General features: G+C 45.9%; 1 protein-coding gene across 5 annotated transcripts in view; it reads right to left on the reverse strand.

The window, feature by feature from the left end:
• fmnl1a (formin-like 1a) overlaps positions 1-26,727 on the reverse strand; it is a 264,044-nt gene that overhangs the window by 56,201 nt on the left and 181,116 nt on the right. For all 5 annotated transcript variants that reach the window (XR_015752517.1, XM_087977926.1, XM_087977925.1 and 2 more), the window contains 4 exons: positions 25,690-25,766; positions 23,584-23,677; positions 8,559-8,633; positions 587-697 (listed from right to left, as the gene is read on the reverse strand). Coding sequence is in view for 4 of the 5 variants with exons in the window: in XM_087977926.1 (XP_087834052.1) it covers positions 587-697; positions 8,559-8,633; positions 23,584-23,677; positions 25,690-25,766 (357 nt within the window). In the remaining variant the exon portion in view is untranslated. The remainder of the gene's footprint in view (positions 1-586; positions 698-8,558; positions 8,634-23,583; positions 23,678-25,689; positions 25,767-26,727) is intronic.

A 26,727-nucleotide genomic window follows, 5' to 3' on the forward strand; every position in this document is an offset into this window, starting at 1 on the left:
TTACGTGGTATTTTAACTTGTGGGAATGTTTGTCCTGGAACAAGGCAAACAGGAGTTTTGCACCAGTTTTAAGCATTTGAATGGGATGTAAATTTGTACTCTATGGAGTAAAACAATAATCACTCTGGCCTATAAAGCCCATATAGTCTTCCATTCTGAACTCATTGAGCTGTGAGCTAGATAACTGAAGACCATAAAATGTAGCAGCAGAAACAGGCCATTTGGCCCATCATGTTAATGAGCATTTTCTGATCATATATCTTCTTACATTTCTAGGGCTGGCTGTTAGAAACAATTCTGAAGGAAAGGGAACAAATGTTTTGAAATTACATTTGCAGGGGTTCCTTTGGTTTAAGGATAATTTAGATACAGACCTAATGAACACAAATAGGAGGCTTCTGTTCTTAAAATCTAGTTGTTTTTATTTGGCTCTGAGTCTGAGATCTTTACCTAGTGAGCTTCATTTCTTTGAAATCTCAGTATTTCTTGTGAAGCCAGGTAGCCACGTGTACCATTTGCGAATCGGTGAAGGCTTTACCGTAGCACATCTAACACAATGTCCAGTCATTGGTTAGCGCTCTCTTACCTTAAGATACTCGTCCAGTCCCAGCATGGTGAACTCAAACTGGAGATGGACCCGGAAGTTCATGTCCTCAACCGAATGGACTACAATGTTAATGAACTGCATACAGGCAACCTGAGGTGAGACAGACAGAGAAAGAGAGAGAGAGCAAGTGTGGGAGAGGTCAGTCACAGGAGACGTCACTGGATATTTCCAGGATGCCAGCAAATAAAGATAAGGCCAAAGTTATTCAAAGTCCACTATATTTAATCTGAGGCTCAAAGGATCATTAACAGGCTGAGCCAACTGTATATACAGTTCACAGTATGGCCATAAGTTCAGGAAATGTAGGTTGATAAGATGGCCCCCAACAGTGAGGTGATTACTCCCAATGAGCTGCTCTTGGATGTTAAAGTGAGGCTGGTTCATTGAGCTGTTTCAGCTGCCCGAAAGGGCCAATGACAGGCTGCTAGCTGCCTGGAAATGGGACCTGTTTGGTTAAAATGACCCTGCCACGATTAATTTTCAGAAAGGCTGGCCAGGATGGGCAGGAAGCCGGAGACTAGACAATCCAATAGAGAGGTCCATCCAGGAGGATGTCTGTTCGAATGGCTGCAGGTCACAGAGTTGCTCCAGTTGCATTATAGGCCAGCCTGATTGCACCAAAGGTCAGAAAACCTCCGAGTGGACTTTGTGTGACCAGCCAGATTTCAAATGACCGTCCCTTGCTTTGGCGATTCATCACTTGGCACCATTTTGTCTTGCGTACACCTACACTGTAGCGGAAACCCACCAGGGGATTTGTAATCACTATTTCCTCCCAAAACTGACCGCAGTTTGTATCAAACATGTCCCTTTCCACCCAAGCTGATAAACCTCGTCCACCCAAACCAAACATCCACCATTCCCCACGGTTGCGTTATCTCGACTTCAATTTCATCAGCGTTCCCACAACGATTTTGAGCAAGATCAGTGCTGCAGCCCTTAGAGTGATCAAGGCAGTGCACAGGCCATTAACATCAACAAGGTCAGTGTGCACGCCTCTAGTGTAATCAGGGATAGTGAACAGGCTCCTGGTGTGAAAAGAGTTAATGTGCAGTGTCCTAATGTGAACAGAGTCCTAATGAGAAATAGGCTCAGAGTGTGAACAGAGTGAGCGTGCGCACTCCTAGTGTGAACAGTCAGTGTGCAGGATGTGAGTGTGAACAGAGTCAGTGTACAGGCACCTGGTGTGAACAGTCAGTGTGCAAGATCCTGGTGTGAAAAGAGTCAGTGTACAGGATCTAGTGTGAACAGTGTCAGTGTGCAGGGACCTGGTGTGAACAGAGTCAGTATGCAGGATGTAGTGTGAACAGAGTCAGTGTGCAGGCTCCTGGTGTGAACAGTGTCAGTGTGCAGGCACCTGGTGTGAACAGAGTCAGTGTGCACGCAGCTGGTGGGAACAGAGTCAGTGTGCAGGATCTGGTGTGAATAGAGTCAGTGTACAGGCACCTGGTGTGAACAGTGACAAGTGTGCAGGATCCTGGTGTGAACAGAGTCAGTGTGCAGACACCTGGTGTGAACAGTGACAAGTGTGCAGGCTCCTGGTGTGAACAGAGTCAGTGTGCAGGATCTGGTGTGAACAGTGTCAGTGTGCAGGATCTGGTGTGAACAGAGTCAGTGTGCAGGATCTGGTGTGAACAGTGTCAGTGTGCAGGATCTGGTGTGAACAGAGTCAGTGTACAGGATCCTGGTGTGAACCGAGTCAGTGTGCAGGAACCTGGTGTGAACAGTGTCAGTGTACAGGATCCTGGTGTGAACAGACTCAGCGTGCCGGCACCTGGTGGGAACAGTGTCAGTGTACAGGATCCGGGTGTGAACAGAGTCAGTGTGCAGGATCCTGGTGTGAACCGAGTCAGTGTACAGGAACCTGCCGTGAACAGAGTCAGTGTGCAGGAACCTGGTGTGAATAGTGTCAGTGTACAGGAACCTGGTGTGAACAGAGTCAGTGTGCAGGCACCTGGTGTGAACAGTGTCAGTGTACAGGATCCTGGTGTGAACAGAGTCAGTGTGCAGGAACCTGGTGTGAATGGAGTCAGTATGCAGGCTCCTGGTGTGAACAGTGTCAGTGTACAGGATCCTGGTGTGAACAGTGTCAGTTTACAGGATCTTGGTGTGAACAGAGCCAGTGTGCAGGAACCTAGTGTGAAAAGAGTCAGTGTGCAAGCACCTGGTGTGAACAGAGTCAGTGTACAGGATCCTGGTGTGAACAGTGTCAATTTACAGGATATTGGTGTGAACAGAGCGTGTGTGCAGGAACATGGTGTGAAAAGAGTCAGTGTGCAAGCACCTGGTGTGAACAGAGTCAGTGTGCAGGCACCTGGTGTGAACAGAGTCAGTGTACAGGATTCTGGTGTGAACAGAATCAGTGTACAGGATCCTGGTGTGAACCGAGTCAGTGTGCAGGAAACCTGGTGTGAACAAAGTATTGTACTGGATCCTGGTGTGAACAGAGTCAGTGTGCAGGAACCTGGTGTGAACGGAGTCAGTGTGCAGGATCCTGGTGTGAACAGAGTCAGTGTGCAGGAACCTGGTGTGAAAATAGTCAGTGTACAGGCACCTGGTCTGTCAGTGTACAGGATCCTGGTGTGAACAGTGTCAGTGTACAGGCTCCTGGTGTGTACAGAGTTAGTGTGCAGGAACCTGGTATGAACAGAGTCAGTCTGCAGGAACCTGGTGTGAACAGAGTCAGTGTGCAGGCTCCTGGTGTGAACAGAGTCAGTGTGCAGGAACCTGGTGTGAAAATAGTCAGTGTATAGGCACCTGGTCTGTCAGTGTACAGGATCCTGGTGTGAACAGTGTCAGTGTACAGGCTCCTGGTGTGTACAGAGTCAGTGTGCAGGCTCCTGGTGTGAACAGAGTCAGTGTACAGGCTCCTGGTGTGAACAGAATCAGTGTACAGGATCGTGGTGTGAACAGAGTCAGTGTCCAGGAACCTGGTGTGAACAGTGTCAGTGTACAGGAACCTGGTGTGAACAGAGTCAGTGTGCAGGCACCTGGTGTGAACAGTGTCAGTGTGCAGGCACCCGATGTGAACATTGTCAGTGTGCAGGAACCCGGTGTGAACAGAGTCAGTGTGAAGGAACCTGGTGTGAACAGAGTCAGTGTGCAGGCACCTGGTGTGAACAGTGTCAGTGTACAGGAACTTGGAGTGAACAGAGTCAGTGTGCAGGAACCTGGTGTGAACAGTGTCAGTGTACAGGAACCTGGTGTGAACAAAGTCAGTGTGCAGGATCTGGTGTGAATAGTGTCAGTGTGCAGGCACCTGGTGTGTACAGAGTCAGTGTGCAGGAACCTGGTGTGAACAGAGTCAATGTACAGGCTCCTGGTGTGAACAGTGTCAGTGTACAGGATCGTGGTGTGAACAGAGTCAGTGTGCAGGAACCTGATGTGAACAGTGTCAGTGTGCAGGAACCTGGTGTGAACAAAGTCAGTGTGCAGGATCCTGGTGTGAATAGTGTCAGTGTGCAGGCACCCGATGTGAACAGTGTCAGTGTGCAGGATCCTGGTGTGAACAGAGTCAGTGTGCAGGAACCTGGTGTGAACAGTGTCAGTGTACAGGAACCTGGTGTGAACAAAGTCAGTGAGCAGGCACCTGGTGTGAACAGTGTCAGTGTACAGGAACCTGGTGTGAACAGTCAGTGTGCAGGAACCTGGTGTGAACAGTGTCAGTGTACAGGAACCTGGTGTGAACAAAGTCAGTGTGCAGGATCTGGTGTGAATAGTGTCAGTGTGCAGGCTCCTGGTGTGTACAGAGTCAGTGTGCAGGAACCTGGTGTGAACAGAGTCAATGTACAGGCTCCTGGTGTGAACAGTATCAGTGTACAGGATAGTGGTGTGAACAGAGTCAGTGTGCAGGAACCTGATGTGAACAGAGTCAGTGTGCAGGAACCTGGTGTGAACAAAGTCAGTGTGCAGGATCTGGTGTGAATAGTGTCAGGGTGCAGGCACCCGATGTGAACAATGTCAGTGTGCAGGAACCTGGTGTGAACAGAGTCAGTGTGCAGGAACCTGGTGTGAACAAAGTCAGTGAGCAGGCACCTGGTGTGAACAGTGTCAGTGTACAGGAACCTGGTGTGAACAAAGTCAGTGTGCAGGAACCTGGTGTGAACAAAGTCAGTGTGCAGGATCCTGGTGTGAACAGTGTCAGTGTGCAGGAACCTGGTGTGAACAGTATCAGTGTACAGGAACCTGGTGTGAACAAAGTCAGTGTGCAGGATCCTGGTGTGAACAGTGTCAGTGTACAGGCTCCTGGTGTGAACAGAGTCAGTGTGCAGGAACCTGGTATGAACAGAGTCAGTCTGCAGAAACCTGGTGTGAACAGAGTCAGTGTGCAGGCTCCTGGTGTGAACAGTGTCAGTGTACAGGATCGTGGTGTGAACAGAGTCAGTGTGCAGGAACCTGGTGTGAACAGTGTCAGTGTACAGGATCGTGGTGTGAACAGAGTCAGTGTGCAGGAACCTGGTGTGAACGGAGTCAGTGTGCAGGATCCTGGTGTGAACAGAGTCAGTGTGCAGGAACCTGGTGTGAAAATAGTCAGTGTACAGGCACCTGGTCTGTCAGTGTACAGGATCCTGGTGTGAACAGTGTCAGTGTACAGGCTCCTGGTGTGTACAGAGTTAGTGTGCAGGAACCTGGTATGAACAGAGTCAGTCTGCAGGAACCTGGTGTGAACAGAGTCAGTGTGCAGGCTCCTGGTGTGAACAGAGTCAGTGTGCAGGAACCTGGTGTGAAAATAGTCAGTGTATAGGCACCTGGTCTGTCAGTGTACAGGATCCTGGTGTGAACAGTGTCAGTGTGCAGGCTCCTGGTGTGTACAGAGTCAGTGTGCAGGAACCTGGTGTGAACAGAGTCAGTGTGCAGGCTCCTGGTGTGAACAGAGTCAGTGTGCAGGCACCTGGTGTGAACAGTGTCAGTGTACAGGAACCTGGTGTGAACAAAGTCAGTGTGCAGGAACCTGGTGTGAACAAAGTCAGTGTGCAGGATCCTGGTGTGAACAGTGTCAGTGTGCAGGAACCTGGTGTGAACAGAGTCAGTGTGCAGGCACCTGGTGTGAACAGTGTCAGTGTACAGGAACCTGGTGTGAACAAAGTCAGTGTGCAGGATCCTGGTGTGAACAGTGTCAGTGTACAGGCTCCTGGTGTGTACAGAGTCAGTGTGCAGGAACCTGGTATGAACAGAGTCAGTCTGCAGAAACCTGGTGTGAACAGAGTCAATGTACAGGCTCCTGGTGTGAACAGTGTCAGTGTACAGGATCGTGGTGTGAACAGAGTCAGTGTGCAGGAACCTCGTGTGAACAATGTCAGTGTACAGGATCGTGGTGTGAACAGAGTCAGTGTGCAGGAACCTGGTGTGAACAGTGTCAGTGTGCAGTCACCTGGTGTGAACAGTGTCAGTGTACAGGATCGTGGTGTGAACAGAGTCAGTGTGCAGGAACCTGGTGTGAACAGTGTCAGTGTGCAGTCACCTGGTGTGAACAGTGTCAGTGTACAGGAACTTGGTGTGAACAAAGTCAGTGTGTAGGATCTGGTGTGAATAGTGTCAGTGTGCAGGCACCCGATGTGAACAGTGTCAGTGTGCAGGCTCGTGGTGTGAACAGAGTCAGTGTGCAGGCACCTGGTGTGAACAGTGTCAGTGTGCAGGATCCTGGTGTGAACAGAGTCAGTGTGCAGGCTCCTGGTGTGAAGAGTCACTGTACAGGCACCTGGTGTGAACAGTGTCTGTGTGCAGGATTCTGGTGTGAACAGAGTCACTGTACAGGCACTTGGTGTGAACAGTGTCAGTGTGCAGGCTCCTGGTGTGAACAGAGTCACTGTCCAGGCACCTGGTGTGAACAGTGTCTGTGTGCAGGCTCCTGGTGTGAACAGAGTCAGTGTGCAGGCTCCTGGTGTGAACAGAGTCAGTGTGCAGGATCCTGGTGTGAACACTGTCAGTGTACAGGACCCTGGTGTGAACAGTGTCAGTGTACAGGAACTTGGTGTGAACAGAGTCAGTATACAGGATCCTGGTGTGAACAGAGACAGTGTGCAGGAACCTGGTGTGAACAGTGTCAGTGTACAGGAACTTGGTGTGAACAGAGTCAGTATACAGGATCCTGGTGTGAACAGAGACAGTGTGCAGGAACCTGGTGTGAACAGAGTCAGTGTGCAGGCTCCTGGTGTGAACAGAGTCACTGTACAGGCACCTGGTGTGAACAGTGTCAGTGTGCAGGCTCCTGGTGTGAACAGAGTCAGTGTACAGGAACCTGGTGTGAACAGTGTCTGTGTGCAGGCTCCTGGTGTGAACAGAGTCAGTGTGCAGGCTCCTGGTGTGAACAGAGTCAGTGTGCAGGATCCTGGTGTGAACACTGTCTGTGTACAGGACCCTGGTGTGAACAGAGTCAGTGTGCAGGCTCCTGGTGTGAACAGAGTCAGTGTGCAGGATCCTGGTGTGAACACTGTCGGTGTACAGGACCCTGGTGTGAACAGAGTCAGTGTGCAGGCTCCTGGTTTGAACAGAGTCAGTGTGCAGGATCCTAGTGTGAACAGTGTCAGTGTACAGGAATCTGGTGTGAACAGTGTCTGTGTGCAGGCTCCTGGTGTGAACAGAGTCAGTGTGCAGGCTCCTGGTGTGAACAGAGTCAGTGTGCAGGATCCTGGTGTGAACACTGTCAGTGTACAGGACCCTGGTGTGAACAGTGTCAGTGTACAGGAACTTGGTGTGAACAGAGTCAGTATACAGGATCCTGGTGTGAACAGAGACAGTGTGCAGGAACCTGGTGTGAACAGTGTCAGTGTACAGGAACTTGGTGTGAACAGAGTCAGTATACAGGATCCTGGTGTGAACAGAGACAGTGTGCAGGAACCTGGTGTGAACAGAGTCAGTGTGCAGGCTCCTGGTGTGAACAGAGTCACTGTACAGGCACCTGGTGTGAACAGTGTCAGTGTGCAGGCTCCTGGTGTGAACAGAGTCAGTGTACAGGAACCTGGTGTGAACAGTGTCTGTGTGCAGGCTCCTGGTGTGAACAGAGTCAGTGTGCAGGCTCCTGGTGTGAACAGAGTCAGTGTGCAGGATCCTGGTGTGAACACTGTCTGTGTACAGGACCCTGGTGTGAACAGAGTCAGTGTGCAGGCTCCTGGTGTGAACAGAGTCAGTGTGCAGGATCCTGGTGTGAACACTGTCGGTGTACAGGACCCTGGTGTGAACAGAGTCAGTGTGCAGGCTCCTGGTTTGAACAGAGTCAGTGTGCAGGATCCTAGTGTGAACAGTGTCAGTGTACAGGAATCTGGTGTGAACAGAGTCAGTGTGCAGGAACCTGGTGTGAACAGAGTCAGTGTGCAGGCTCCTGGTGTGAACAGAGTCAGTGTGCAGGATCCTGGTGTGAACACTGTCAGTGTACAGGACCCTGGTGTGAACAGAGTCAGTGTGCAGGCTCCTGGTTTGAACAGAGTCAGTGTGCAGGATCCTAGTGTGAACAGTGTCAGTGTACAGGAATCTGGTGTGAACAGAGTCAGTGTGCAGGAACCTGGTGTGAACAGAGTCAGTGTGCAGGCTCCTGGTGTGAACAGAGTCAGTGTGCAGGATCCTGGTGTGAACACTGTCAGTGTACAGGACCCTGGTGTGAACAGAGTCAGTGTGCAGGCTCCTGGTTTGAACAGAGTCAGTGTGCAGGATCCTAGTGTGAACAGAGTCAGTGTGCAGGAACCTGGTGTGAACAGAGTCAGTGTGCAGGCTGCTCCAGTGTGAACAGCAACAGTACAGAGGCTTCTCGTACGATTCGAGTGAGCTTGAGCCCAGTGTGAACAGGAAGAGTGTACAGGACCGAGTGTGCACAGTGCCCGCTGCAGTGATCTGGGGACACAGGTATCTGCAGAGTCCGTCTCAAAATTCAACAAAACAGGAGCTGCCTCCTGTGTTTATAGATCAGACCCTTGGACTGACTTCAGAGAAGCTCCATTCCATCTCTCATCTCTCATACCATGAAGTCAATATTGCTGTCCTCATTTCGGAAATATTCCATCAGCTTCTCAAACCGCACCTTCTCTCCGCAGACCTGGAGGAACACAGTGAGATTCGGCAAAGTTGTTATAATCATCTATCGGTAACTTGTCGACATGAATTGCTCTGGGTTTATAGATGAGGAGAATACTTTCCATTTGGCCACTTGTAACATTTCGTAAGCAACTTCCAAAACAGAGTTGGATAAATATCTCAAAAAGAAAGAGGAATTGAGATTATAGTTAAAGGCCTGGGGAGTGGAAAACACTTCCTCAAGAGATGACACAGACCTTCGGTTCCAGAAAACCCTCTGGAATGAGTGCCAACCAATCAGCCCATCGAGCTGAATCTCACCACAGTACATGGAGAGCTGCCTCAGACACCCCCTCCCTCACCTCCTGCAAGAACTCACTGAGTTTGTGTTTAGATTTATATAGCATCCTACCACATCCTCAGGATGTTCCAAGTCACTTTAAATCTACTGGATTAGTTTTGAAGTGTAGTCACTATTATATACATGGGAGAAACATCTTGGTCTCAGCATTACCCCCCCTCCCCCACCAGCAGCATGTCCTGCATTAATGAAACAGATATACTCATGCCTCTTTACTCCTGAATTTTCTGTCTTTGTTGGCTTGGACATTGATAGGGCAGGCGATAGCCTCATGGTATGATCGCTCGATGGTTAATCCAGAGGTAACATTCTGGGGAGCTGGGTCAATCCAGAGGTAATGTTCTGGGGACCTTGGTCAATCCAGAGGTAATGTTCTGGGGACCTTGGTCAATCCAGAGGTAATGTTGTGGGGACCTGGGTCAATCCAGAGGTAATGTTGTGGGGACCTTGGTCAATCCAGAGGTAATGTTCTGGGGAGCTGGGTCAATCCAGAGGTAATGTTGTGGGGACCTGGGTCAATCCAGAGGTAATGTTGTGGGGACCTGGGTCAATCCAGAGGTAATGTTCTGGGGAGCTGGGTCAATCCAGAGGTAATGTTCTGGGGAGCTGGGTCAATCCAGAGGTAATGTTGTGGGGAGCTGGGTCAATCCAGAGGTAATGTTGTGGGGACCTGGGTCAATCCAGAGGTAATGTTGTGGGGACCTGGGTCAATCCAGAGGTAATGTTCTGGGGAGCTGGGTCAATCCAGAGGTAATGTTCTGGGGAGCTGGGTCAATCCAGAGGTAATGTTCTGGGGACCTGGGTCAATCCAGAGGTAATGTTCTGGGGACCTTGGTCAATCCAGAGGTAATGTTGTGGGGACCTGGGTCAATCCAGAGGTAATGTTGTGGGGAGCTGGGTCAATCCAGAGGTAATGTTCTGGGGACCTGGGTTTGAATCATGCCATGGCAGATGTTGGCACTAAAATTCAATTTTTAAAAATCTGGAATTAGGAGTCTAATGATAGCCATGAACGCATTGTCAGGAAAGACCCACTGGTTCAATAAAGTCGTTTAAGAAAAGGAACTGCCATCCTCACCTGGTCTGGACTACACGTGACTCCAGACCCACAGCAATGTGGTTAACTCCAAAGTGCCCTCTAGGATGGGCAGTAAATGCTGGCCTCGCCAGCGATGCCCCAAGATTGAATTTTTTTAAAAAAAGGTGTCATTGATTTATTAAAGCAGAGGTCTTTTGAAGTACTAGGCTTTTACTAAAACATCACTTTCTCATTCAAGCAGATGGAGTTGCTGCACAAATTTCAGGGATTTTAATAATGTGTACAAAAAGGGAATAACTGCATAGCAAATCTCAAATGTAGCCGTTAATTCAGACCACTGTAAATTTCAGGTGAAACAAGGGAGAATTGGTGAGTGGTTTAACTCTTGAGTTTAATGTGCGTGGAAGTTTTTCTTAGCCCTCTGCCTTCTGTGCACCTGCATCAAGCAGAACAGGAACTGAGAATATCGGTGAAAGCAGAAGTGCAAACACTGATGATGAGATGGTCAGAGAGTAGTAGGCCCCAAGGAATTCCCTGCCTGCAACAGTAGTAGACTCGCCAACTTTAATGGCATTTAAATGGTCATTGGATAGGCATATGGACGAGAAATGGAATAGTGTAGGTTAGATGGGCTTCAGATTGGTTTCACAGGTCGGCGCAACATTGAGGACCGAAGGGCCTGTACTGCGCTGTAATGTTCTATGTTCTATGTACAGGATAACACACTGACACATTAATCCATCCTTCCTTTCAATCCAAACATCCTCAATACTGTGCTCCTTTCAATATCAGTTTACAAGACCTACTTCTGGAGCTGTTGTAACTAAAGATACTTTAAACAAAAGAATTAAAAGGCTTTCAGCGTCAAAAATGCAGACTTTTCATCTTAGGAAGAGAAGTTTGAGGACATTTGATAGTCATGAAGGATGATGGTGAGGTAATTTAGGAATAATTATTCCTAGTCCTTAGTGAATCAACAACCTGAGTTGATGTGGAGCAATCATGTTTTGCTAAATTCAGATATTTCGCTGTGAGAAACTCGAAAGGCTGGAACAGAATTTGATCTGGAGGCACCCTGCTCCCAGAATTCACTGCTGCAGCCACCAGTTGGTCAACAGTCAACCACTGAGGACTATAGAGGGAAACAGCATCGATGAAGTAACTGACGGGAGGTCCCCTCCATTTAGCATGTACCTGGAGACATGGCGCGTACAAGTCACAGATTCTTTTACCAATTTGGAAACTTGATTAATTTGGGGCTACTTTACCATTTGGATCATGGAGAGACCAATTTAGGTTTAAGGTCTGTGCTGGAATAAAATTGCATTTCTTTTTATATATATTCCTGCTTTTTTTCCCCTAGAAAATTATCTTTCCTTCTATCTTCTTAGTTATTTGTATGTTATAGCGTCACTTCTATAATCATTTGTAACTGTTTTGTTCTCATTATGCTCAATAAATTGTTGCTTTTACATATTCCTGAGGATTATCACTCACTTCTGTTCTGTCCAGAGTACAGCTTTGAAATGAAGTGAACTGAGAAGAACCTTTCCTGATATCGTATGGAACTTGAGCAGGGGGTGAGTGGTAGTGGGTAACAGAGACACATTGGCATCGCTATTGGTCAGCACAGAATGGCACTGTTATTGACCATTCATCATTGCCCATCCTAAGTTGGTTAGATGAGGAGGAAGAGATGTTAAAGAGATAACAATTATCTCTTTAACGTCAGGGAACTACTGTTCAGATTTAAACAAGGACTATGTACCACACAACATGGAATCGGGTTGTGAGATTTGGCTGAATGTCGCTTTGAATACCCCAGTCCCTGCCTCAAACAACACCTTGCATTTATAACTTCAGCAAAATAAGATATCAGAGCAGTGCCATTCACCAAATTCTGACACCTACGCACAGATTAGGGCCTGTCCTCTCTCCCCCTCCTCTTTGCTGTATATTCCATGCTATTCTTCTGAAGGTGTTTAATTCAGTAATATTTTCTATTTTATCCAGTCAATGAGTGGAGTTGTAACTCTAATGATAGCAATAAATATGAAAGCATTTGTTTAACTCGGACAAACTGAACAACGACCGAACTGATGAATAGCTTGGCACTCACATTCCTTCAGACTCATTATGCTTCTAGGCACCATTATTTACTGAAGCTAATCTATTTTTGTCAAGTTTCCTTGGATACCCTTCACAATGAGGACTTGCAAGTGAGGGGCCACCACTTTGTGTGAAGCTGTTCCAGAGACGCTGGGCACAGATGGAAAACTGTTCTACAAACAATGGCCAGTGGAGGGCACTGTTGTTCATTGTTAATAAATGTATGTTGACCAATAGCAATTGCTGATAAGTTGTTGGTATTGCCAAAGTGACCATGCTCTCATTTTTCTCTTCATATTACAGGCAAATGTACATTTATTTATTGAACATCTATTGCTGTTCAGTGACCAAGGGAACAAAGCTCTTACAACAATCAAAAAACACTTGGCTTCCCTGCTTAGGTACAGAGAACACAGAAAATAGGAGCAGGAATGGGCCAATCAGTCCCTTGAACCTTTTCTGTAGTTGAGCTAGATCATGGCTGATCTTCTGTCTCGATACAAGAATTCCTGCTCAGGTAGATGGGATAGTGAAGAAGGTGGAGAAAGTGAGGACTGCAGATGCTAGAGATCAGAGCTGAAAATGTGTTGCTGGAAAAGCGCAGCAGGTCAGGCACTTGGATGCTGCCTGACATAGTGAAGAAGGTGTTTGGTATGCTTTCCTTTATTGGTCAGAGTATTGAGTACAGGAGTTGGGAGGTCATGTTGCAGCTGTACAGGACATTGGTTAGAATGTTGCATGTAATTCTGGTCTCCTTCCTATCGGAAAGATGTTGTGACACTTGAAAGGGTTCAGAAAAGATTTACAAGGATGTTGCCAGGGTTGGAGGATTTGAGCCAAAGGGAGAGGCTGAACAGGCTGGGGCTGTTTACCCTGGCGCATCGGAGGCTGAGAGGTGACCTTATAGAGTTTATAAAATCATGAGGGGGATGGATAGGATAAATAGACAAAGTCTGTTCCTTGGGGTGGGAGAGTCCAGAACTAGAGAGAGAGAGATTTAGGGTGAGACGGGAAAGATATAAAAGAGACCTAAGGGGCACATTTTTCACGCAGAGGGTCGTACATGGATGGAATGAGCTGCCAGAGGAATTGGTGGAGCCTGGAACAATTGCAACATTTAAAAGTCATCTGGATGGGTATATGAATAGGAAGGGTTTGGAGGGATATGGGCTGGGTGCTGGCAGGTGGGACTAGATTGGGTTGGGATATCTGGTTGGTATGGATGGGTTGGACCAAAGGGTCTGTTTCCGTGCTGTCTTCTCCAGGACTCTATCTTTAATAATGAGAAATCTGTTGCTTTCTGTCCTGAATATACTCAGTGACTAAGCCTCTGCAGCCCTCTGTGGTAAAGCGTTTCAAAGGTTCACCATCCTCTGAATGAAGATATTCCTCCCCTTTTTAGCATCCCCCAGGAGGAGAGATGTCCTCTCCCGCCCTGTAGGCGTTTTGCATATTCCAATGAGGGCTTACTGTATTCTTTTAAGTTGGAGCATTCTCCTCACTGGCTCCCCATGGGACAATCCCACCATCTCAGCAATTAGTCTGGTGAGCCCTTGTTGAACTCACTCAATGGCAAGTATGTCCTTCTTTAGGTAAGGAGACCAAAGCTGTACACAATGCTCCAGATATGGCCTCAACAATGTTCTGTATAACTGCAGCAAGAACCTCAATACTCCTGTTCTCAAATCCTTTTCCAATAAAGGACAAAATATTGTTTGTACTTTTAACTGTTTGTTGTATCTGCATGTTAGCTTTCAGTGACTCATTAACAAAGACAATCATGTCCCTTTGCACCTAACTCTCACCATTTAAGAAATACTCTGCATTTCTGTTTTTTTCTACAAAAATGCATAACTTCACATTTATCTCCATTACACTCCATCTCCCATGTACTTACCCATCCACTAATCCTGTCTATATCCATTAAAGCCTCTTGGCACCCTCCTTACAACTCATATTTCCACCTAGTTTTCAGACATCAGCAAACATTTAGTTCCCACACGGAAGGTATTGATCCAAGCACTTATCCATGCTGTTCCCACTAGTCACAGACTACCAACCTGAGAATCATCATTTATTCCTGTTCTCTGTTTTGTGTATGTTAACTGGTTCTCAAATTGTGCCACTATGTTACCCTCAATCTCATGTGCTTTGATTTTCTTTCCTAACCTCTTGCCTAGCACCTCATTAGAAGCTTTCTGAAAATTCAAATAACCACAACCATTGGTCTCCCTCCCGCAACTCTCATCTATTCTACCATTATCTTCTCAAAAAAACTCCAGAAGTCTTGTCAAATATCATTTTCTCTTCATGAATCCATGTTGACACTGCCCAATCCTGCCAAAATTTTCTAAGTGACTTTTTAATCTTTTTCTCGGCCAACATATATACGTCAAGGTTAAAAGTCACACCTCACGTAAAAATGTACATTGCAGTCACGGGATCAACTCTAATGCCTTTTGTTCATTTTCTAATTTTCTTACTGGAAATTTGCAATATCTAATTTCCAATACACTACATGTTGCTATAGGAAAGGGAAATGCAGATGAAGCTAACCATTATTGTGGGATCTGTCTTGTGAATTAAATCGACTCCACCCTCCTCTCAGGCCTATCACTTTCACCCCCACCTTCATCTACCTGTTGAATTCCCAGCTATCTTCCCCCCACCCCCAGCCCCACCCCCCTTCCATTTATCTCCCAGCCTCCTTGGGCTACTCCCTCATTCTTGATGAAGAGCTTATGCTTGCAAAGTCGTCTCTCCTGCTCCTCAGATGCTGTCTGACCCGCTGTGCTTTTCCAGCACCACACTTTTTGCCTCCGATCTCCAACATCCACAGTTCCTCACTTTCTTCCAATATTCCCCAGCAGCAGGACTTACAGCATAGTAAACCCATGCTCTTCCGAGAGATCCTGACTCGCAGTTAGGAATCTGAAGTGATAAATGGAGCTTAGTGATCCCCCAATCATTGGATCTGATCCAGGCTTTGCAGTCCTACCCTCAACCAGCTGCGAATATTTGTGGACAACTAAATAACTCATTGGAAGTGAAGGCTTCATAAATATCCCCAGCCTCAAAAATGGGTGAGCTCAGCACATCAGTGCAAACAGACAAGGCAGTTGAAAGCTTCTTAATCCAGAAATGCCAAGTGAATGTTCCATCTCAGCCTCCTCCTGCAGTCATTAGCATCACAGACACCAGTTTTCACCCAATTCAATTCACTCTACATGATAACAGAAACTGGTTTTAAGCACTGGGTGCAACAAAGACTATGGATCCCGACACCATTCCGGCAATAGCACTGAAGACTTGTGCTCCAGAACTTGACGCTCCCGTAGCCAAGCTGTTCCAGTTCAGTTACAACACTGGGCAAATCTACCCCACAATGAGGAAATTTGTCCAGGTATGTCCTGCACACAAAAATCAGGACAAATTTAACTCTTCCAATTACCATCCCATCAGACTACTCTTGATCATCAGTAACACGATTGAAGGTGTCATCAACAGTGCTATCAAACAGCTCTTGCTCAGTAATAACCGGCTCAGTGATGCCCAGTTTGGGTTCTGCCAGGGCCACTCAGCTCCTGACCTCATTGCAATCTTAGTTCAAACATGGAACAAAGCACTCAACTCAATAGGTGAAGGGAGAGTGACTCCCCTTAACGTTAAGGCAGTAATACCAAGTGTTACATCAAGGAGTCCTAGCAAAACTATGAGGGGGTGGGGAAAGGGGGACTGTCCGCTGGTTTTTGTCATACCTAGCATGAAGTAAGATGGTTGTGGGTGTTGGAAGTCGGTCACTCAGCTCCAGGACATCTCTGAAGGAGTTCCTCAGCCCAACAATCTTCAACAGCTTAATCAATTATCTTCTCTCCGCTAAAATATCACAAATGGGGATGTTCGCTTATCATTTTACAATGTTCAGCATGATTCATGACTTCTGAGATGTTGAAGATGTCTGTGTTCAAATGCAACAAGACCTGAACAATATTCAGTCTTGGGCTAACAAGAGACTAGTAACATTCATAACATGCCCTTGCTAAGTAGTGACCATCTCCAAATAAGAGAGAATTGAACCATCATCCTTAACATTCAGTGGTATCACCAGTCCTTCTCAAGGGCAATTAGGGATGGGCAATACACACTGGCCTAGCAAGTGACCCCCTGTCCTGTCCTGTGACCCCCTGTCCTGTTTGTGGGTGGCACGGTGGCACAGTGGTTAGCACTGCTGCCTCACAGCGCCTGAGACCTGGGTTCAATTCCTGCCTCAGGCGACTGACTGTGTGGAGTTAGCACGTTCTCCCCGTGTCTGCGTGGGTTTCCTCCGGGTGCTCCGGTTTCCTCCCACAGTCCAAAGATGTGCAGGGTCAGGTGAATTGGCCATACTAAATTGCCCGTAGTGTTAGGTAAGGGGTAAATGTAGGGGTATGGGTGGGTTTCGCTTCGGCGGGTCGGTGTGGACTTGTTGGGCCGAAGGGCCTGTTTCCACACTGTAATATAATCTAATCTAATCTAAAAATGACTAAGTGTTGGCAAAAACTCAGGAATCAGTTCAGAAAATTGGCAGGTTGAAACGATTAAAGAGTTTTTCTGAACAGATGAATTAGGGTGGGTTAAATGGCTTTCCTCATCAGCGTCTACATTGTCATTAATGTGAAACACCCAGTATCACTGCCTAAAACAAACTACAAAAATGACAGGTGCTTTACTGTAAATATCAGGGGAACTGAAGCACTTAGTATGAAGTGTTGGACAGATCTACATTGTTCAAATTAGGCTGAGATGAACTTGATTTATCATCAGAGAAAATACAGTGCAACAGAATTTTTTATCTCCACAACTCCCTGACTAAGCTGCTATGCAACTGTGTTATATTATCAATCACAGTAACAGAAAGAAAGATAAAGTTATCAATCTCTCTGAGAATGTCTAAGTCATCACAAATAACAAAATCATCAATGTGTACCAGGTTCTGTATAGGTTTTATTTGCTTAGAAAGAAGAAACATGATCTACATTTGGAATTAGTCCTATTCTGTCAGCCTCAAGCATTTCCAACACAGTCATCAGCTCCAACTCCCTTTATATTGCTGTGGATCCAATCACCCTAACAGAATATGTTTAGCTGCTGGTCACAAACATTCCTCTTCAACCGTTTGATTGACTGGAGAAAACTGCATGTGAACAGTCAAGGTAACAAAGCCAAGTTGTGAAAAAGTAAGATAAAAGGAGTAAGAGGAAGAGGGGAATAAGACTGGGAAATAGGGAAATAGTGATTCAGGAATGCCAGGATTGGTTTTTGAAAGCAGGCAGATCATAGCAGGTTGGGGAATGGGACAGGTTTAGGGAAATTTAGACTGGTGCAGTGCACTTTGATCCCTATATATGATTCCTATATACAGCCAGCCAACTCAACACATTTTTAATAGGTAGCAGGTCAGAATAAAGTTACTATGTTCACTCATTTAATATAAATGGATTATTGCAGAGGAATTTCTGACAAGTGCAGTAATGCATTGATGCTGGATACACTGAGAATAATTTCAGCTAGCAACATTGGAGCCATGCAGAGCACAGTGGCAATCATGATATCACTATCAGAACGAGAAGATTTCGGTCATTATAGCTTTCTGATATCGCAGGTTTATGGAAACTTGGCAGAGGTTTGCTGCATTTAGTCAGTTGCCTGATGTGAGGAGCCTGAGGAATTAGTAAAAACTCCAGAATTGTTTTCAGACACCTTTTATAATTTGAAACAGATTGATAAACATGGACAGCAGACGAGATCATCAATGGCTTTTCCAACTGATTGCACACTTCTGAATGGAAAGCACAAGAAAAAAGACTTGAACTGAGTTGTAACACCCATCCCTCCATCTGGAAATGTAACACCCATCCTTTCATGCAGAGTGTTTATGGGAGAGAATGGAACAGTTTGCTGAGAACAGTTCCGGTCCCTTCCTGCTGTGACAAGAAACAGGGACAATCCTCCAGTGTCGTTAACTTGTCAAACTCAGTTTATGACCTCTATCAACTGCCCCAGTCTCTCTAATTGTCTGAAAGGGCATGCTCCTGTTAGGATGTGACCCACGGGCTGTTTAAGTGCTCTGCACCTCGCCCAGACGTTCAGTTTTCAAGCATGGGCTTGAACTGTTCAACTCTCCAACATCCAACTCCCTCTCCAGCCCTGATCATTAAATCCCTATCTACACACCTTAGTTGTCCTTTGATTCCCCAGATTTTGGACAGGTCACTGAGGGTGCATTGTTAGTATTAATTTTATCAAACATAAACAGTATAGACAGGAACAGGCCCTTCAGCCCGCAATGTTTTGTTGAACATGACACCAACTTAAAGTAATCCCTTTTGCCTGCACTTGGTCCATATCCCTCCATTCCGTGCATATTAATGTGATTATCTAAAAGTCCCTTAAACACCTTTATGGTATCTGCTTCCACTACTAACCCTGGCAGAGCATTCCCAACTCCTATCATTCTTGTATAAAAGAACTTGCCCCTCACACCTCCTTTGAACATTCCCCCTCTCACTTTAAATGCATGTCACCTAGTACTGGGCAATTCAACTCTGGGAAAAAGATCCTACTGTCAACCCTAGCTATTAAAGATGGCTAGAATCCTAGAGCAGAGATGCACTGCTGAGGCTGTATGAGGCTATGGGCTGACCATATTTGGAATATTGTGAGCAGTTTTGGGCCCTGCATATCAGAAAGGATGTGCTTGCCTTGGAGGGAGTCCAGAGGAGGTTTACTAGAAAATTACTGGGAATGAAGGGCTTGTCATATGACAAAACGTTGAGGACTCTGGGTCGCTATTCAATGGAGTTTAGAAGGATGAGGGGGATCTGATTGAAATTTATAGAATAATGAGAGGTCTAGATAGTGTGAACATGGAGACGATGTTTCCACTAGTAGGAGAGACTGGAACCAAGGGCAGACACTCAGTGTGAAGGGATGACCTTTTAGAATGGAGATAAAGCGGAACTCCTTCAGCCAGAGAGTGGCAAATCTGTGGAACTCATTGCCACAGAAGGCTGTGGAGGCCAAGATATTGAGTGTATTCAAGACAGAGATGGACAGGTTCTTCATTGGTGAGGGGGTCAAGAGTTACGGTGAGGAGGCAGGCTGAGAAACATATCAGCCATGATCGAACGGTGGAGCAGACTCAATGGGCTTGAATGGCATAATTCTGCTCCTGCCTTTTATGGTCTTACAATGTCCTTGAGGGGAAGAAATCTGCCGTTCTGGTTTACAGATCCACAGCGATGCAGTAGATTCTAAGCTGCCCTCTTAAATGGCCAAGCAAGCCACTCAGTTCAACTGAAGTCAGGGATGGTCAAGGAATACAACCAGTGTTGCCCGCATTTCAAGAACAGATACAGAAGTGAAGAAAAGAATGTCGCTGTACACAAAATCGTGGCTGAATGAACCTAGTAACTGTCACTTCACTCACTGCGAGCTCTAGTCATGGATGGGAAGCGGTTTGTGGATTTTTGATGTGATTTGAAGCTGTATAACTGTGAGTGTCATTAAGTGCCAGCTCTGTAAAGGGACATTGTGAAAGCAAAGTCACTCAACCAAGACATTCTATTTAGTTTATCTGGGAAATGGCCAAGAGCAGGTTTGTTCATGGATTGTAGCAACTCTGATCTCCAGAGAGAGACTCACTTTTTATTTCATTAAAGTGCCAGCTGTTAGATTATTTGCCAAGAGGCATTTCAAACACAGTCAGTTCTGAGGCTGCAGCAACTTTTGCACCCTACCCCCCCCACAGAGTCACTGTGTCCTAGGGAGCGCCGGATGGAAATCCACACGTGGTAACAAGCACGGGCAAGCAGCCCAGAAGGAAAATGTGGAAATAACTGGTACTGATCCAGGCTGGAGCTCCTTTTGAAGGTATAGAAGACCAGTTTGGACGATTACCAGTTTTGCTGCTGCAGACGTTACGTGGATAAGCAGAATTCCCACCTGTTAACAGCGACTAATTCTAACGTAACAGGACCGCATGCAGATGTCAAATGTTGGCAGAAGGCTCATTCCAGAGGTCAGAGGCCAAGGGAAAAGATTGACCTGGCGGCCTGGGACAGTTCTCACAGCAGAGGGACGGGAATGCAGATTGGGTGGGTGATGCACCGGCTCCACAGCTGACTAGATGCTCATCATTCCAACCACTGACTGACTGCAACGGGGGCAACTGGAACTGAGAGACTGCAAAAGCAATGCACCCACTAATGAGCTGAAACCGTGCGTGATAGGCACCAGAAGACCTGAAAGATCTCTGCTTCATTTTCTTGTCTTTGGCATCTACAGATTGAAATTCCTGCCAGAATGTACAACGGCTAATAAATGTTTGTGAATCCCACAAGTGCTGCACAAAGCAACGGGCTTGCTGGTAGAATTCGATCTGCCCTCTCCAACATTATAAGTTTCAGCAAAGCAGGTTTTACATAATTGCATGTGGACAGACAAAAAGGTCACAATGAAAAAAGATCCCTTACACATCTTCTGGGGGATGAGGGGGAAAATACTCATCCAAGCCAAATTTTTAAATTCTTTCACAGGACGTGGACATCATTTCCTGGGTAAGCATTCAATGCCCATCCCTAATTTGAATAATAGAATCCCTATAGTGTGGAAGCAGACTATTCATGTCTACACCAATCCTCTGAAGAGCACCCCACCCAATTCCTATAGCCCCATATTTCCCATGGCCAATCCACCTAACCTGCGCATCTTTGGACTGTGGGAGGTTACTGGAAGAAACCCATGTGGACATGGGGAGAATGTGCAAACTCCACACAGACAGTCACCTGAGGGTAGAATTGAACTCTGGTCCCTGGTGCTGTAAGGCAGCAGTGCTAACCACTGAACGACCATGCAACCCTTGAAGGTGGCATTGAGCTGCCTTCCTGAACTGTTACAGTCTATGAGATGTAGGTAAACCCACAATGCTGTGAGAGACAGAGGTCCAAGATTTTGACCCAGCAACAAGTGAGGGAACAGAGGTACAGCTCCACATCAGCATGGTGAGCAGTTTGGAGGGGAATATGCCACTTCTCGTTTTCCTAGGCATCCGTTGGCACTTTCCTTCTAGGTGCTTAGAGGTATCAGGCTTGGAAGGTGCTGAAGGAGCCTCATGAAGTTGTTTGAGTACACACTGTGGATGGTGCACACTGTGCATCAGTGGTATAGAGAATAAATGTTTAAAGTGGTGGAAGAAGGGTTGATTAAGGACAATTGCTTTATCCTGTTGATTTCTTCAGTGTTGTTAGAGCTGCACTCATCCAGGCAAGTATTCCATCACTGTCTGGATTTAGTCTTGGAGTCATAGAGTCCTATAGTATGGAGACAGGCCCTTTGACCCAAAGTGGCCCATGCCGACCATCTACGCTAACCCCATCTCCCTGCACTTGGCCCATATCCTTCTAAACCTTTCCTATCCATGTATTTGTCCAAATGCCTTATAAATGTTGTTAATGTACCCACCTCAACCTCTTCCACTGGAAGCTCATTCCATATGTATACCACCCTCTGTGTAAAAAGGTTGGCCCTCAGGTTCCCTTTTATTCATTCCCTTTTAACCTGAAACTGATGCCCTCAAGTCCTTGATTAAAAAAAGACTGAGTGCATTCACCCTATCCATGCCTCGCATGATCTTATACACCTCTGTAAGGTCCTCCCTCAGTCTCCTTTGCTCTGAAGAAAAACGTCCTAACTTGTCCAACCTCTCCCCATAACTCAGACGACTGAGTCCAGTCAACATCCTTGTAAATTTCTTCTGCACTCTTTCCAGTTTAATAACATCCTTCCTATAACAAGGTGACCGAAACAGAACACAATACTCCAAGTCCAGCCTCACCAACATGTAGGTGGTGGACAGGCTTTGGGGAGTCAGGAGTGGAATTACTCACTACAATATTCCTAGAGTGTGAACTTCTTCCATGGTATTTAAATGGTTATTCCAGTTCATTTTCTGATTAATGTTAACATAGAGTTATGAGGAGAAGCTGTTTAGGCTGGGATGTTTTGACTGGAGTGTAGGAGGTTCAGAGGTGACGTTACAGCGGTTTATAAAACCATGAGGGGCAGAGATAAGGTGAATGACAAGTGTCTTTTCCCTAGGGCCGAGATTTCAAGATGAGGGGGCATGTTTTTAAGGTGAGAGGAGAAAGATTTTACAAGGACATGGGGGGGGCAACTTTTTTACACAGAGAGTGGTTCGTGTGTGGAATCATTTTCCAGAGGAAGTGATGGATGCAGGTAGAGTTACAACATCTAAAAGACATTTGGATAAGTGTATGAATAGGAAGGGTTTGGAATGATATGGGGAGAGCACAGGTAGGTGGGACTACTTTAGTCTGGGATTACGTTCGGCATGGATTGGTTGGACCGAAGGGTCTGTTTCCAATCTGTATGATGCCCTGGCCTCGATTTTTGACAGGAGGCACTGAAACACTCAGTGGGGATAACAGAAAATAGGATAGGGTGATTTCTATATTTTCCATGGAGCACTACTGGCAAATTAATGGTGAAAACAACCTCTTTGGGAAGAATTATTCAGCCATACTTAAAAGAACTTGATAGTGTAAAATTGAGGCAGTGCAGTCAAATCAGCCTCCTTTGGACAAGATGGTCAACCTGTTCGAGTGGATACAAAAGGTCCCACGGAACTAGAGAAGGGGCTGATGTTTTCTCCTCAGTGTCTGGCCAATATTTATCTCTTAAGAAATATTAATAAAACAGTTTAAATTTTCATTCCTCCCATTGCTTTTTATAGCAACTTGCAGTGTGCAATTTGCCAACACAATACAAAAGTGACAAAAATCAGACTCCAGCTATTAATCAAGAAGCCCAGGGCATCAATCACAGAAAAGGAAAGTTCATCACGAGTTAAGTCTGCACCACTCTTTCAAGCCAGTTAGTTCCATGGAACCCAACACACTAGTTCCCCTCTCTCTCTCTACTCCTCTCTCCCTGCAGTTCACCCTTCAAGCATTCAAAAGTTGAAATCCAACACCGACTTCCTTAACACGATCAGCATTGATAGTGCAGTATGGAAGGAATCAGCAGCATTGGAGGTCCTGTCTTTTCAATGGGATGTTAAACCATCAGTCTGCTCAGGTGGACATAGACTCATAGAGATGTACAGCATGGAAACAGACCCTTCGGTCCAACCCTTAAAAAATCCCATTGGATTATAGGAAGGGGTGGTACATAATTCAATACTAAACTTACGTAAATAACTTTTCACAATCAATTGTAGGAGCTTTAGGATCTTCCCCACTGACTCAGTATACTAATAGGATTTGCAACGAGAAAGTTGAGAATTACAGGTCCTAGAATTAGGTTTGACCCTGTCAGATAATCACGTTAGTGCACAGACCATGAATCGGAATCACACAGACATCTCAGCACACGTAACAGGGAATACATGGTGACGTTTGCTACCTCTTTGAAGTTCTCAAACGCTGAAAGGATGATGTCATGCCCTCCTCGCACCAGGCACACTGCGGCTAACAGTTCCAACACCAGCGCCTTTGTCCTGCACGAAGAAAACATGTGGCGTTCAGCTCACACTCAATCCCATCAAATAGTAAGTGGACTGCTGCAGTGACCTGCAGGCTCAACAGGCCCCAGATAGACATTTTACCAAGAAGGTTAGGTTAGATTCCCTACAGTGTGGAAATGGGCCCTTTGGCCCAACTAGTCTACACCAACCCTCCGAAGAGTAACCCACCCAGACCCATTCCCCCTAACTAATGCACCTAACTCTACGGGCAATTTAGCATGACCAATTCATCTTTGGACTGTGAGAGGAAACCGGAGCACCCGGAGGAAACCCACACAGACACAGGGAGAATGTGCAAACTCCACACAGGCAGTCACCGGAGGCTGGAATCGAACCCGGGTCCTTGGCGCTGTGAGGCAGCAGTGCTAACCACTGAGCTACTGTGCCACCCCTCAGATAACAGGGTTTTCATAAGTTCGTTTTTTCTGGGGACATGGGCATTCTTGGCAAGGTTGGCATTTATCACCCACATCTATTCTCACAAAGAAACTGGTAGTGAGATAACATGTGATAAAGGCAACCCCATGCTGCTGGTTAGTAACATTGTATTTGAAATTAATTATTATGCATTGACAACATTTTCAATATATGGTCCACTTTTTTTGAACAATTGCTGCACTGTACTTAAATGAACCAAGGTCTGACTGTGGTACCTCCCAGGGTCCTGTGCATGGGCCCAGCTTGGTGGGAATGTTGTTGCTGGGGAATTAGAGGATTTTGACCCAGCGACAATGACAGAACAATGATAGATGTATAAGACAGGTCAGTTTGCCATTTGGGAGAGGAACTTGGAGGGGATAGTATTCCTATGCACCTGCTGGTCTTGTCACTTTGAATGTTGGAGTAGCCTTGAAGCTAGACAGCATTGACATTAATGACTGGGAGGAGCTTGCTACCTGTCATTCAAAATGGCTGCAACTCACCCATCAAGCTGCATTGCTCTTGGACTCCATTTGCCTAATGATGAGGCAGAGGAGCAGCATAGAGTCATAGAATGCACAGAGGCCATTTAGCCCAAAGAGCCCACACTGACCTTCTGAACAGCATTCCATCCAGACCCGGCACCTTCCCCTACCCATTAACCCACATTTCCCATGGCTAAGCCACCCAGTCTGCACATCCCTGAACACTATGGACAATTTAGCATGGTTGGACAACATAACATGCATAGAAAGCAAGCCCTGACAGAGTCACATAACAGTGGAAACACGTGGCTCTGAGAGTTACAAACCTCAAATAAAGGGACAGGTGTACGTGGCTAAAAACAGGAGATTTAGGAGTTGCAAAAGATGTCCTGGCACTTTGCTAATGTACAACCTGGGGATGCAACCACTGCATTATTAGTACTGTTTAAGCTAGTGGATAGGCTGTCAATCAAAAGGAGCAATTTGCCCTCAATAGTACCACGTTGCTTGAGTTGAAGCTGAATGTTTTAATCAACCTTTGTGATGAGTCCCTTAAATGGCATCAATCTTTTCTGATGTCAGGATCTAGGTTTACCACTGGTTTGCTTTGCCAGGTGAAACAATGTAGTTGTGCCCATGGGTGGAAACCCTCAATTGTTATTGGACACAAAGTGTTAATAAGGGGCAGGACACTTTAATTACTCTTTGCACAGAGCGTTGCTAGTTATTAACAAGGACATTGGTTTTAGGTTCAATTCTGGGCTCCATCAGAATTGCAATAACTGTTGCATTATCACAATGCAATTAATCTCAATACCACTGCAATTAGGAGAACTTTTTCTCCCGTAACCAACCTCTGTAGCAGGTAGGACTTGAATCCTGGCCTCCTGCCTTAGAAATAGGAACACTGTCACTACATCACAAGGGCCCCCAGTAAGGACAAAAATTCAACAAATTCTCTATCCAGCGACACCTGGAGATACATTGGTGTGAATCAGTAGCTAAATCCAGATAAACTTGCACTGCTAGAATCGCTGTGATTATGATCTTGCTTGATTCTTATTATCTTGAATGCCTTACCTTGCACTTTTATTGTTCAGGCTGAGGGTGATCTCATTCACACACTGCTCATGTTCCATCACCAAGGTGAATCCAGACTAGAGAGAAAAAAAACAGCAAAGAACATCAAATGCTGAATCATGGTGTTTATTAACTACAGTAATATTAAAACAGTTGCAGCTGAAATAAAAACAAAAATATATTTCAAAATTTCTACATGTCAGCTTGCATGAGGAAAGGGAAAGAAGGGTGGGATTTGAGGTAAAGGCCCTAAGGAAAGGAAAATCCTAAAGAGGCTTGTTATATCACGGTCCTTTTATTTTGTGGGAGGCAAGACGTTCAAACGCAAATACAAAGGGATGGAATTGAATCACAGCCTCATTCAGCTGTGTAACCCTGAGTTCCCAGCTCTTCGTGGGGTCATGGAGGAGGCTGAATGGGACAGATGGCCTACTCCTGCTGCTATTTCCTTTCTCTCATCAAGAGTAAATACTTCAGGACAGTTTGTTTTGAGTGACAGGGACTTACTTGGCCACAGCCACTCTGGGAAAAGCCTGAATGGTGCAGGCATGAGGTCTGCTCCACTTGAAGAATTCCAGGATCTGCTAATTATCACAGGTAATTGGTTTAACTGAAAATGGCCCAATTGAAGAGATAGACCCACCAACAGAGAAGCCTTCTCGGTATGCCTTCAAAGCTCAGCCATATGACTTTAAAATTGAGGCTAAATTACAACTTCAAACTCTGATCTAATTATCCCCTGTTCTGTCTGATAACTACAAACTAATCCTGCTTAGAAACTTGTGTAATGGCCATTACAAAAGGGGAATGCATAGACAAAGGAGTAACTCAACCTCATGCTACAGTTTTCAGCTTGCTTGGAAAGTTCTGTTCTTTTGCAAGAGTTTAGCCCAGATAATAACATCCCTCTAATTTCAGTCCTCCAACTGTAGTTTCTCTGGGAGACAGCATCAGATGTCCAGTCAAGAATGGGAAGGTTACTGCTGTGAATTTGGAGAGAAAACTGTACAGGGAAAGTGAATTGGTTTTCCTGAGTCA

The sequence above is a fragment of the Chiloscyllium plagiosum genome, unplaced genomic scaffold (assembly GCF_037043375.1).
Source record: "Chiloscyllium plagiosum isolate Xiang-an unplaced genomic scaffold, Cpla_swu_hap1 HiC_scaffold_32, whole genome shotgun sequence".
Classification (NCBI taxonomy): Eukaryota; Metazoa; Chordata; class Chondrichthyes; order Orectolobiformes; family Hemiscylliidae; genus Chiloscyllium; species Chiloscyllium plagiosum.